This window comes from Carcharhinus amblyrhynchos, chromosome 7 (genome assembly GCF_965287045.1).
Source record: "Carcharhinus amblyrhynchos chromosome 7, sCarAmb.v2.hapA, whole genome shotgun sequence".
In the NCBI taxonomy this organism is placed as follows: domain Eukaryota; kingdom Metazoa; phylum Chordata; class Chondrichthyes; order Carcharhiniformes; family Carcharhinidae; genus Carcharhinus; species Carcharhinus amblyrhynchos.
The window spans coordinates 51,920,216-51,934,426 of NC_137330.1; the positions used below are offsets into that span (position 1 = coordinate 51,920,216).

The 14,211-nt window shown below is 42.5% G+C and overlaps 2 protein-coding genes across 5 annotated transcripts in view; one reads left to right on the forward strand and one right to left on the reverse strand.

Moving 5' to 3' along the window:
• The window catches only part of LOC145344936 (trifunctional enzyme subunit alpha, mitochondrial-like), a 67,190-nt gene extending 54,592 nt beyond the window's left edge, over window positions 1-12,598 (reverse strand). Inside the window, exon 1 of the mRNA XM_080192293.1 lies at window positions 12,495-12,598. Coding sequence (XP_080048419.1) covers window positions 12,495-12,558 — 64 coding nt within the window. The 5' untranslated portion in view covers window positions 12,559-12,598. The remainder of the gene's footprint in view (window positions 1-12,494) is intronic.
• Window positions 12,599-12,656: 58 nt separating this feature from the next.
• The window catches only part of hadhb (hydroxyacyl-CoA dehydrogenase trifunctional multienzyme complex subunit beta), a 37,248-nt gene continuing 35,693 nt past the window's right edge, over window positions 12,657-14,211 (forward strand). For 2 of the 4 annotated variants that reach the window (XM_080192294.1, XM_080192297.1), the window contains exon 1: window positions 12,835-13,003. The gene's annotated coding sequence lies outside the window, so the exon portion shown is untranslated. Of the gene's footprint in view, window positions 12,749-12,834; window positions 13,004-13,191; window positions 13,213-14,211 lie in introns of those variants that run through there. The other 2 variants (XM_080192295.1, XM_080192296.1) reach the window with 2 other exon arrangements.

Below are 14,211 nucleotides of genomic sequence, written 5' to 3' on the forward strand. Positions count from 1 at the left end.
AGATTCTTTACACGTTTCATATTCATGGCTGTAAAACTGAGTTGGAATGACCCTTGTCCTACTTCTGACATGAATGCTTGTTTGCAGATCAGATCATCTACCCTTTTGTTAGTTAACACTCCCACAAATGCTGATGTTGATCAGCTTGATTTAAATTAGTTACTGAATAGCATTTACTTTCATTAAAAAATATTTTCATGACCAGGAGGATGAATTGAGCAAGGACAGCATAAAGAACAAAACTTGTAAAGTGAAACGGGCTCTTTATAACTGTGTTAAAGTACAATCATAGCAGCCAGTCTTCAATTTCATCCCAAAATGGAAAGGGAGTCCCTGGAAGAATAAATCACACTCTGAAGTCAGTTCAGGCTTTAACACTGAAATGTAGTGTTGATGCAAAGTCAAAACTGCTTCATATTGACTCTAAATTTGTAGTATGAATATCTTTTCCTGAAGAAGACGGAGAAAATATGGAATCATAGCAATGTGATCTATTAAAACTAATTAAGTGATTAAAGGTGCTCATTTTTCACATTAGCCTTGATTTTTTTTTTCTCCACAACATTTGACAGAATGTGGCACTTAGAAGCCCTACAAATCTGAAGTCAGTGAGAAACGGGGGAAATCTCTCTATTAGCTGGAGTCCTACCTATCATAGAGGTAAGTGGTTAATGTTGTTGGAGGTCAATCATCTCAGTCCTGGGACATTAGTATAGTACATACAAATTAGAAGTAGGCCATACAGCTCTTCAAGCCTGCTCAGCCATTCAATAAGTTCATGGCTGTTCTGATTTTAACCTCAATTCCACATTCCTGCCTACCCTGAATTACCTTTCACTTCTTAGATTCTTGATAATCAATCTACTTCTGCTTTAAAAATATTTCAGGATTCTGCTTCTATTGTCTTTTGAGGAAGAAAGTTCCAGAAGCTCATGACACATGAATTAATGTTGTCTCATCTGTCTTCAATGGGAGGATGCTTTTTACGTAGACACATCGAAAATAGAAGCAGGATTGGCCATTAGGCCCTTGGAACCTGCTCCACGATTCATTATAATCATGCCTGATCATCAAATTCAATACCCTGATCCCAACTTCCACTTCTATGCCTTGATCCCTTTAGCCCCAAAAGCTATGCATGATTCTTTCTTGAAATCACACAATATTTTGGCCTCAACTACTTTCCGTGGTAATGAATTCTACAGATTTATCACTCTGGGTGAAGAAATTTCTTCTCACTTCAGTCCCAACATCAAACTATGATCCCTAGTTCTAGACTCCCCCACCATTGGCAACATTCTAGTCCTGTGACAGTATCATTACACATGATCTGCAACCCTGTCTAATCCATTCAGAAGTTTCCATGAGATTCCCTCTCACTCTACTAAAATGCAATGATTATAATCCTAATCGACTCAGTCTCTGCTCATATGACAGTCCAACCAATACAGGAATCAGTCTTGTAAACTTTCACTGCACTCCCACCAAAACTGCACACAATCGTCCAGTGTGGCCTCACCAATAGCCTATACACTTGCAGTAAAACATCCCTATTCTCAAATCCTCTTGCTATGAAGGCAACATACCATTTGCCTTCTGTACTTGAGTACTTCTGTACTTCAGTGACTGATGCACAAGGACACCAAGGTCTCAGAGTATCCATATTTCTCTATTTACGCCCAAATAATAATCTGCCATCCTATATTCGCTACCAAAGTGAATTACCTCACATTTATCCACAGTATACTGCATCTGCCATGCATATGCCCACTCACTCAGCCTGGCCAAATCACACTGAAGCATCCTCTTCACAGCTCACACTCCCACCCAAGTTAGTATCAGTAAATTTGGAGATAATACTGTCACTGTCCTTCCTTTCAGTAATTTTTCCCAGTCTATCATAGCCAAGTCATGTCTCATACCATAATTACTTTTGAGATTCCTTGTCTCAGTATCAACAATTCTATATTATGATCACTCATCTCCAAGGGTTCACTCACAACTAGACTGCTAACTAACTCTCTCATTGCACAATACTCAGTCCAAAATGGTCATTCCCTTGTTGGTTTCTCAAAGCACTGGTCCAAAAAAACCATCCCATGTACACTCCTGAAATTTCTCCTCTCTGTTACCATGACAAATTTGACTCACCAATCTATATGCAGATTAAAGTCATCCAGAATCACAGATGTTCCTTTATGACTTTGAAAGTAACAAGGGAGTATTTAACGAATGGCAGGACACTAGGAAGCTCAAAGGAACAAATGGATCTTGGGGTACTCATTCACAGATCCCAGAAGGCAGCAGAACAGGTGGATAGGGTGGTTAAGACAAGTGTAAGAGCAAGCAGTTAATATTGGAGCTGTATAAAACATTGATTAAGGCCACAGCTGGAATCTTCTCACTATAGGAACAATGTGATTGCACCAGAAGGAGTACAGAGACAATTCACCAGGATGTTGCCTGGGGCACAGCATTTGAGCTATAAAGGGGAGACTGGATTGGCTTTGATTATTTTCTTTAGAGCAGCGAAGGCTGAGGTGTACAAGATCATGAGGTGGGAACCTGGAAAGGTAGTGAAGGCCAGAAACCTTAACTTTTAAAAAGTATTTGGATGAGCACTTGAAACATCATAACACTCAAGGATATAGTACAAGTGCTGGTAAGTGGGATTATCACAAATTTAGTGATGTTATTGTTGGTGCAGAATCAATGGGCCTTTTCTGCACTATACGATTCTATGACGTGCATCTCTCCAAAGCTATTCTCAACATTACCACTACAGTTTGATGGTCTGTACACAACCACCATGAATGATTTTGCCCCTTGATGTTTCTCAACTTGATCCAGTTTGTCCAAGTTCCCTCCCCCCCGCCCCCAGAATCTGTCCCAATGCCTTAAGAATATGAAACACTCTCCCTCCCACCATCTATTCAGCCATGTATTCATCCTAGATATCCTGCTGTTTCTACTCTGATTAGTATGTGGCAATGATAGCAACGTGAGTTAACTGCTTTGCAGGTCTTATTTTACAACTTGCTTCCTATATTTTGCTTTTAGGACCTCATCCCTTTTCTTGCATGTGTCATTTGTACCAATGTGTACCATGACAAGGTGTTCGCCCTCCCCCTTCAGAATGTCCTGCAATTGCTCTGAGATGTCTTTGGCCCTTGCACCAGGGAAGCAACATAGCATCCTGAGTCTTTTTTTGCAGCCACATAAGAACATAATAAGAACATAAGAAATAGGAGCAGGAGTAGGCCATCCAGCCCTTCGAGCCTGCCCCGCCATTCAATAAGATCATGGCTGATCTGTCGCTGCTCAGTTCCACTTTCCCGCCCTCTCCCCGTAACCCTTAATCCCCTCTCCTATCAAAAACCCATCAACCCGCGTCTTAAAAATATTTAGCGAGGCAGCCTCCACCACTTCACAGAAACACCTATCTATTGCTCTCATAATTGAACCCCTATGATTACTAAACTTATGTCTTTTGCTTCTCTCCATGCAGCAGAGCCAACTGTGGTCCTACAAATTTGGCTGTTGCTGTTTTCCCCTGAGAGGCCATTTTTCTCTATATGTACTATACACAATATTCTCCACCTTGCAGATACTCCATAAGTGTCCCCAGGTGTCACTCCAGTTCCAAAACCCAGGCTTCCAGGAGTTGCAGTTGGAGGCCCTTCCTGCACACATGCTGGTCCTGGGAACTGGAAAAATTCCTGGTCTCCCACACGGGGCAAGAAAAGCAGACCATGGCTTAGAGCTCTTCTGCCACTTCTTATCTCAAGTTAAATTAATTCTTATTAACGAGGGTTTTTCTTCTCTGCTCCTTGTTATTTTAACATAGAACACTACAGCACAAACAGGCCCTTCGGCCCACAAGTTGCACCGATCACATCTATACCTACCAAGCCCTAGAACTATCTGTAACTCCCAATCCCATTAGATCCCATATACTCATCCAGAAGTCTTTTAAAAGACCCCAGCGAGTTCGCCTCTACCACCACCAACGGCAGCCAATTCCACTCACTCACCACCCTCTGTGTGAAAAACTTACCCCTAACATCTTCTCAGTACTTGCTTCCCAGCACCTTAAACCTGTGTCCTCTCGTAGTGACCATTTCAGCCCTGGGAAATAGCCTCTGAGAATCCACCCTATCTATTCCTCTCAACATTTTATAAACCTCTATCAGGTTGCCTCTCAACCTTCGCCTCTCCAGGAAGAAAAGACCTAGCTCCCTCAACCTATCTTCATAAGGCATGCCTCACAATCCAGGCAACGTCCTTGTAAACCTCCTCTGCACCCTCTCAGTAGGTTCCACATCCTTCCTGTAGTGAGGCGACTAGAACTGCGCACAGTACTCCAAGTGGGGTCTGACAAGGGTCTTATAAAGTTGCAGCATTACCTCCCGACTCCTAAACTCAATCCCTTGATTAATGAAGGCCAGTACACTGTACGCCTTCTTGACCACATCCTCCACCTACGAAGCCCACTTAAGAGTCCCATGGACCCAGACCCCAAGATCCTTCTGCTCATCAACACAGCTAAGACTCCTACCCTTGATATTGTACTTCTGCATCCCATTGGTCCTGCCAAAATGGACCACTACACATTTATCCACGTTGAAGTCCATCTGCCACTTCTCCGCCCAGTCTTGCATCCTATGTCACGCTGCAACTTCTGACATCCGTCCAGACTATCCACAACACCACCAACCTTTGTATCATCAGTGAACTTACTAACCCATCCTTCCACTTCCTCATCCAAGTCATTTATGAAAATGACAAACAGCAATGGTCCTAGAACAGATTCCTGGGGCACTCCACTGGTGACCAACCTCCATGCAGAAAAAGACCCATCCACAACCACTCTCTGCCTTCTGCAGGCAAGCCAGTTCTGGATTCACAAGGTCAAAGCCCCTTGGATACCACGCCCTCTCACCTTGTCAAGAAGTCTTGCATGGGGGACCTTATCAAACGCCTTGCTGAAGTCATGTAAACCATGTCCACCACTCCTCCTTTGTCAATGTGTTCAGTCACATTTTCAAAGAACTCAACTAGGCTCATAAGGCATGACCTGCCCTTGACAAAAGCCGTGCTGACTACTCCTGATCATTCTAAACTTCTCTAAATGCTCATAAATCTTGTCCCTCAGAATCCTCTCCATCAACTTACCAACCACCGAGGTCAGACTCACCGGTCGGTAATTTCCCGGGCTATCCCTGTTCCCTTTCTTGAAAATAGGAACCACATCCGCAATCATCCAATCCTCCGGAACCTCTCCTGTCTCCATTGACAATGCAAAGATCATCGCCAGGGGCTCTGCAATCACTTCTCTCACCTCCCAAGTAACCTGGGGTACATCCCATCCGGTCCCGGCGACTTATCTATCTTGATAGAATTTAAAAGTTCCAACACGAGGACGTACTCAATCTTCCCAGTCTGCCACAAACCTGTAGTACAACCTCCCAGATCACTTTCCAGCGTGAATACCGAGGCAAAGTACTCATTAAGCACCTCTGCCATTTCTTCCGGTTCCACACAGACTTTTCCCCCTTCACCTTTTATAGGTCCTATCCCTTCTCTTCTCATCCTTTTACTCTTCACATATTTGTAGAACGCCTTGGGATTCTCCTTAATCTTACCCGCCAAGGCCTTCTCATGTCCCCTTCTGGCTCTCCTAATTTCCTTTTTTAAGCTCCTTTCTACAAGCCTTATACTCCTCTAGATCCTTAACATCTCTTAGCTCTATGAATCTTTTTATACCCCTTTCTTTTCGTCCTGACCAGGTTCACCACAAACTTCGTGCACCACGGCTCCCAAGACCTACCAAAACCTCCTTGTCTCATCGGAACGTTGCCGTGCAGAGCTCCAGTCAAACATTCCTTGAAAATCCACCACCTTCCTTCAGTACTTTTCCCCAAGAACACCTCCTTCCAGTTTACTCGTCCAATTATCTGCCTGATGTCATCACATTTCCCCTTACTCCAGACAAACACCTTCCTAGCCCGCCTGATCCTATCTCTTTCCAATGCTATCATGAAGGAGATAGAATTATGATCTCCATCCCCGAGATGCTCTCCCACCGAGAGATCTGACACCTGTCCTGGTTCATTAGCCAGCACCAGGTCAAGTACAGTCTCTCTCGTAGGCTTATCCATGTACTGTGTCAGGAAACCCTCCTGAACACTGCTAACAAACTCCTCCCCATCCAAACCCATTACCCTAGGGATATTCTACTCGACGTTTGGGAAATTAAAGTCTCCCATCACGACAACACTTATTACTACATCTCTCTGGGTCTGTTTCTCTATCTGCACCTCAACTTCCCTGTCACTATTGGGCAGCCTATAGAAAACACCCAGCAAAGTTATCGACCCTTTGCTGTTCCTAACTTCCACCCACAGAGACTCCATAGACGGTGCCTCCACAGCATCCACCTTCTCTGCAGCCATGACACTGTCTCTGATCAACATTGCCACTCCGCCACCTCTTTTGCACCCCCCCCCCCCTCCCTGAAGCATCTGAATCCCGGCACCTGAAGTACCCAGTCCTGTACTCGAGACATTCAAGTCTCTTAATGGCCACCACATCACATTCCCAAGCAGCAATCCACGCCCTAAGCTCATCTACTTTGTTCACTACACTCCTGGCGTAGAAATATTTTAGGACATATTTCTTACAAACAATAAACAACAGAATGATATCTTAACGATAACCAATAGTAGTAGTAAGTACCTACCCAACTGTACACACCCAAACTCTGTTTAGATTTCTTTAGGAGATGTAAAATTGTACACTGCTCTTTCTTACAGTCTTTTACAATCTGGTTCTGTTCTTAGATTCATTTTTTTCTTTACTCCTTTATCCACCTTGCTTTGTTCCTAAACTGTTATCTTGTTTAGTTATTTAAGTTTCAGCTGTTTAAAGACTGTCCCTAATATCAGTTCTCAGCAACTAAACAGCTTACCACTTTCTTGTGATGTCACTCTTGGATTTTTCAAACCAAGCACGTTGTTTGGCGGCTGTCCCTCACAGGGCTCTGAGCTCTGCGCTCCCTCCTCCACTGCCAGAATGGTGTGCCTCAAGTCTGATGACGGCGCTGAGCCTTGCAGTCCCTTTATACTCCACTCCCAGAAAAGGTCTGGTGTTCCCCATTCCCAGGTGAACAGAAATTCCTCGTTCTAGATTCCAAATCTTCACACCCACCCTGTGAAGTCCCCTCAGGATCTTATATGTTTCAATCAAATTGCTTCTTACTCTTCAAACGACAACAGATACAAGCCTAGCCTTTCATCATAAGGCAACCCACCCATTCCAGGTTATAGTTCAATAAACCCCAGATAGGATAGTGTACAAGGCCCTGCCATTTTCAGCTGTTTCATCAATGACCTTCCCTCCAATATAAGATTAGAAGTGGGAATGACCACACAATATTCAACTCCTCACATATGAAGCTGTCTGTTCGTGTGCAGGACAATATTCACACCAAGGTCAATAGGTGATAAGATTGCAACATCGCACCACAAAGGTGCCAGGCAATGACTTTCTCAGAGAGAATCTAACCTTCACCTCTTGACATTCAATGGCATTACCATCACTGATTCCCCTATCAACACCCTGCGTGATCAGAAATCAGAACCGAAGTAGCCACAGCGACAGTGTAGCTACAAGAGCAGGTCTGAGGCTGGACCCCACCTCCTGACTCCCCAAAACCTGTCCACTATCTGTAAAGCACAAGTCAGGAATGTGATGGCATATTTGCCTGGACAAGCGCAGGTCTGACAACACTCAAGAAGCTGGACATTATCCAGAACAAAGTAGCCCACTTGACAAACACCATCCACCACCTCCACCACTGATGCACACTGCTGTAACTGTGTGTAACATACACAAGATGCACTGCAGAAATTCACTAAGTTTCTTCAACAGCATCTTCCAAAACGTGCAACCTCTAGCACCTAGAAGCACAATGGCAGCAGATGATAACATCACCACCTACAAATTACCCAAATTACTATCCTGACTTGGAATGATTCCTTCACTGTCACTAGGACAAAATCCTGGGACTCCCTTCTCAACAGCGCTGTAGATATTTCTACAACACAGACTGCAGTAGTTCACGAAGGAGCCCACTAACACCTTCTCAATAGCAATTAGGGATGAGCAATAAATGCCAGCAAGGACCAGAGCCCATAAACAAATAAAAGAACCTACATTAGCTGCTAATGAAGCAACGTTTTAATTTTAAAATTCTCACACTTGTTTACTAATTCCTCAACAGCCCTGCCCCACTTTCATCTATCTAAGCTATCTGTGCTCTAAGGCTGGCTCCACAACTGGAGATCGCACCTAGACCCTACGCTCTGGAATACCATCTCAAATTTTTCCCCAACTTACCTGTATGCATCCACTGTCATGCCTTTCAGTGAAGTTATACATTCCTTTCTAGTGCAAAAATACATCTGGCAAAGTGGCTTCACCGTGGCTAACAAAAGAAATTAAGGCTAGTATTAAGACTAAGTATAAAAAGTTGTTAGAAAAAGTAATTTGTAAACATTTTAGAACTCAAAGAAGGGCTAAGGGATTAAGAGGGGAAAAATGAAGCACAAGAGCAAATTTGCAAGAAACCATAAAACTGTACCGTGAAAGTTTCTATACGTAATAAGAAAAAGACAAATATAGGTCTCGCTATAGTTGGAAAGGGAGAATTGATAACAAGGAAATTGCAAAGCAATTAAGCAACTACTTTCATTCTGTTTTTACAGAAAACACAAATAACTTCCCAGAAACGCTAAGGAAGCAAAGGTTTAGAGAAAAGGAATTGAAAGAAATTAATTAAAGTGGAGAAATTAATATGGCTCATCTTCAGAGAATTTTCATAGATTTCCAGCATCCATAGTATTTTGCTTTTATTCAAGGATGTGATAACAGGACACTTAGAAAATATCAACAGGATTAGACAAAGTGAACATGGATTTATGAAAGAGAAATCATGTTTGAAAAATCAACAGGAGTATCTTGAGAATGTAACTGATAGAATAGAAAAGGGAGAACTAGTGGAAGTGGTGTAGATGCAGCATAACATGGATAAGCATGAAGTTATCCATTTCAGTAGACAACACAGAATGGCAGTGTATTGCATAATTTGTAATAGATTGGGAAATGTATAAAGGGACCTGGATGTCCTGTACACCAGTAGTTGAAAGCAAGAACACAGATGCAGCAAGGAGTTGGGAAGTGGTACACTGGCCTTCATTGCAAGAGGGTTTGCGTAGAGGAGCAAAGATGTCTTACTGCAACTATACACAGCCTTGGTGAGACCACATCTGGAGTACAGCATGCAGTTTTGGTCCTTACCCAAGGAAAAAAAAACTCACCTTTGAGGGAGTGTAGCAAAGGTTCACCAGCCTCATTCCTGGGACGACAGGATTGTTTTGGAGGGACGGATTGGGTCGACTTGGCCTTTATTCAATGGAGTTTAAAACAGTGAGAGGGGATCTAATTGAAACATATAAAATGCTGGTAGGGCTGGACAGCCTGGATGCAGTCTTATGTTTTCTCTGGCTGCAGATCTAGAAGAAGGAGTCATGATCTCAGGTTATCGGGTAAACAATTTAGGACTGAGATGAGGAGAAACTTCTTCGCTTAAGGGGTGGTGAACCTGTTAAATTCTCAATTACATAAGACTGTGGAAGCCAAGTGACTGAGTGTATCAAAAAAAAATAGATTTCTGGACATTAAAGGAGTCAAGGAGACTGGGGAGAGTGCAGCATTGTGACTGAGGATCAGCCAAGATCATACTGAATGGCAGAACAGGCTTGATGAGCTGAATGGTGTATTCCTGCTCCTATTTTCTACGTTTCCTTCTTTAAGACACTTTTAAAGCCTAATCTTTGACCAATCTTTAGGCCACTTGATCTAATTTCCCTATGTGGTTTAATGTCATATTTTAGTTTATAACTCTCCTGTGAAGTGCCTAGGGATGTTTAATTACATTAAAGGCTCTATACAAGTTCTTAAAAAGGTAATCACTGCTGTTATTTACGAGTATAACCAATTAACTGTTCTGGTGTTATTCGTGGCAAACTAATGCTGGGAATAATAGGAGAACTCTACTGTCAAATAGTCAGAAGATCATACACATTCAATTGAAGAGAACCTTGATTTAACATCCCATCTCATCCAACATCGCACATTTCCTCAAAATACCACCTTGAAGTGTCAGCTAAATTAGGTGGTAAAATCCTGGAATGGGTCTTCCTCTTTATAACAAACAAATAAACTAACTCAAATGAATTTAGGGACAAAGTAAAAGGGGCAGTTCCCCAAAACGAGGGGCAACAGCCCGAACAAAACCAAAGTACAAAAGGAAACTTAAAACATTAAATCAGAATGTAGTTTTGGATTGGGTCTTAAACTCTCAAAACTGTTGTTTAACTGGACTAGATGGGAATCATTCAACGTTTTTTTTTTCTAACCTTTCCAGATATGCGGCTGCACAATCCCCTGGAAGGTACCAAGCAGGATGGGGGCCTTGTTTTGTGATAAATACAGCACTCACACAGCTACTGGAAACTTTAAAAGGGATCACAAAAAACTGGCCACATGCAACATCTACATTTTAAAAGGAACATTGCACTCCACACTTGATAATAATCCACAGGTAAGAACAAAGAACTACATCCCACTGACAAAATAGCATCAAGCTAACCAAATGTCAGTTGACTATCCCAGCCATTTTTCAAATTCCTGGTCTTTCTGAAGAAATTTAATATTGATATACTAAGAATTCATGTTCCTCTAGATATTAGAGTACTGTTAGAGTACTCTTACAATTTTGTGAATTCGTGCAACATTTTACTCAGTTTGCTGATTACTGAGTAAAATTCCAAAGACCTCACAGTGTAAATTATTTACACATTTCTTAGGACATTATCTCTTTCCAAAATGCACTTTGATGCATATTTCATCAGAACTTTGAGTTAACAGTCTACAACAAAAGTAACTAAATCAAATGCATATCAACCAAGTTTTCCATACACTCATCATTAAATCTGATTACAGGTGCTGTATGCTTGATTAGAGCCTAGGGCTTTTAAAAGTAAAATCAAAACAATGCATAGCACATCCCACCTCTATTTTGTTGTTAATGACCATGAGACCTACTACAGAATTAGAGACATCGTTCTAAACAATTAGGTAATAAACGAGGTTGCAAAGGTCTCAGTAAGATGCTCTGTCAGACAGTCAGTGCAGACGAGGGCTCCGTCTGCACTGCGGGGATTCTGTTTAGAGCTAATCCAAACAGCAGTCTTGGCCATGATGGATTTTAGTTACTTCTTTTGCGTCGCAAAGACATGGTATGCAAACTTTCCCTCCCATTATAACTAAAATTTTCTTGGACTGAATTTAAATTTGGTTGTCAATAATGCTCAGATTTTCTTTTCTGTATCCAAAATTTATGTTATTCAAATATTCGAGAAGGTGGTTATGAGCTAAGTATTACAACTTCTGTTGTGAATGTCTGCCCTCCTGCAAAATACCACCACCGCTACAGTACAAATTGTTAAATGGACCTTTATTTCAGCAATTTTGTCAATGCTGCTTTCAAAGTGTAGTCTGACTTTTTATTAACTGTTGTACATTCTATTAAATACAACTTCGTAAGATCGCAACAAGAGAAACGATTAGTTAAACTGGTTTGGAATTGTGTTGGTTGAGGGAGGCTACTGGTAAAATACTTTTTTTAATAAACATTGCTATGGAATCTTTAACACCCACCAGATCTAGAGAACTAGACATACCAGTCTTCTATTCCACGTCTCATTCATGGATAATGCACGTCAAACAAAAGAGTTGTTTGTTTCAAACATCGACTAAGCAGCAATGACTGAAGCCACAATTTTCTGACTCAAATGTTCGAACAGCGTAAACAACGAAATTCGCATTTATTTGGTATTTCAATCCGCACACTTCCTCCAGTGTATAAATTAACTGCCTAGATGTGACTTGCAGGAACACAAAAGTAAACCCTCAGCCTCTATTTCCAGAGGTCGGTCCGCTCCACTCTACACCAAACGCGTCTCAATCAGAGCCAACATATCAGAGGTAAAAAAAAAGACTAAAAATATCGGGTATTTGTGACTGTTCCCATGGAGAAACGCACCATAGACGTGTGTTTTTCAAGGCAGTAAATAATTGGGGTTCTTCTGATTGAAAGACCCAGTGACTCCACCATGGAATAATTTAGCCTCACCCGATTAGTAAACGGCGAGTGTATTTTCATTCCAAAATTCACCAAAACAACGTAACCATAAAACTCCTTATAGATTAAATTGTATTCATAAACCGAGCTCGCCAGCAGTCTGATTGCAGAAGACAACAAGTTTGGGTAACTAAGTTACTGGAGGACGGGTATCCATCAGGGCGGAATGAGTTATTTACCCCCCGCCGCCGCCGATGACAGTACGGGCCATGTTACTGGGCTGTACCTGAGTAGCGGAGCTGCCTGAGCACCGAGAGCCTCTTCATGATGCCTCCCGCCCGCGCCGCCATTTCCACCTCCAGCTCGAGCCCGTCAGCCGCCCCGCCCCCTCCCGCCCGGGTCCTCCTCAACTGCGAGGGAAGGCCTCACACTGCCTGAACCAAAAAAAGGACCACTCCCCTGCCCGCAAACCAATTACACCGCTACCTCCGATCACCCCAACCCGCTGATGTGTCATTGCGTTAATCTGCTCCACGGCTGCAGCTAACATCATGCGGCGTTGCTGAACGTGTGGGCGAGGTTATTGTCAAGGCGGAGTTTGGGTTGGGCCGGGGTGGGTCCTGAGACTCGGCTGGGCTGGAAGTTTCTGGGAGCCGAAGGGAAAGTGAGAGGGAGAGAGAGAGGGCGGCGACCGCAGATCCCAGACCGTAGACCCCGGGCCGACACAATCGGGAAACCCCTGCTGAAAGACAGCGGGGAAACTGTCGGTTGGGACGCGGAGATAGAAGGCGCTCGGTGAGTGGGAGATGGAAGTGCAGGGAGGCGGGTTCCGGCTGTGTGTCCCTGGATAGAGGGGGGGCGGCGTGGGGGCCGGGCCGTGAACGCTGCAGATGTTTTTTTTGCAAGTGGTTTTTTACTTTTACTTGTTTCGCCAGTTGTTGTATCTCTCGCTGTGTCACACTTGGTGCCTGTGATCGGCAGTGTTTACATTGTTAGTTTCACTGGTGAGTCAGAGTTACCAGTGATTCACTGTCAAACTTTGTTAGCTTCACGTACGCTCTGTTTAATTGAGGAAGCTGTCCAATTCTGTGAAATTATAATGCTGCAAGATTTTTCGATCGGTTATGTATTACAGTATTCTCCCATTTGAAATAAGTTGACAACACATAGGATAGCAATAAATCTATTCATGCAATTTACATTGTTCCATAATTTAATTTGTCGTGATGTCACCCCAGGGTGTCCAGATTGTACTCTTACAGCCTTGACCTTTGGTACAGTGGCCTTAAAAGTCCAGGCAACATAGTCCTATTTGTGGTTATATTTATTTGTTTTTTTTGTGGGTGGAGGTTTTCTGCTTTATCGTTGTTTGCAAATGTCTGGTTGCCACAGTACGCGTTAAATATTATAGTGCCACAGGAGTTGGTGAGAACTTCAAAGCCCATCTCTGTCAGGCTTACAGCTGAAACTGGTTTTCGTGTGATCTGAGTGTGATGTTGCGTACATTTTTAATCTATGAGAAGATGTATTATGTCTAATGGTGATAAATGTTTTTACTCGTGAGGTGACATTGCCATTGTTATGATGCTTGGGTATACATTTTGCTAAAACAGTTTTACCACTAAATATTTTTTGTTTCCGACCTAAGTAAAAATTTGAACACGTGAAACTTATTTTAATTCCAATAAACAATTCTAATCATGTTGGTGGTGAAGTAACTCCATAACAGATGTTGATGGCTTTTTATGCTAATTTATATTTCACATGTAGCTTTTCCTTAGACTTTTGTATGTTGGGAATATATTAAGGTCAGCCGTGTGATTTAAAAATATTTAGTCAGGCACAGGAGTGAGATTAATGATTTGCATCTTCTGGTAATGGCATTCCTGTGAAGATGAAACCATGAGTTTTTAAAGCTGTGGCATTGCCATTTGTCGGTCATTGTCTCTGTAACCAGAGATCATGTATCCAGAAATTTACTTGCGCGTTTTTTTTCTTAAATT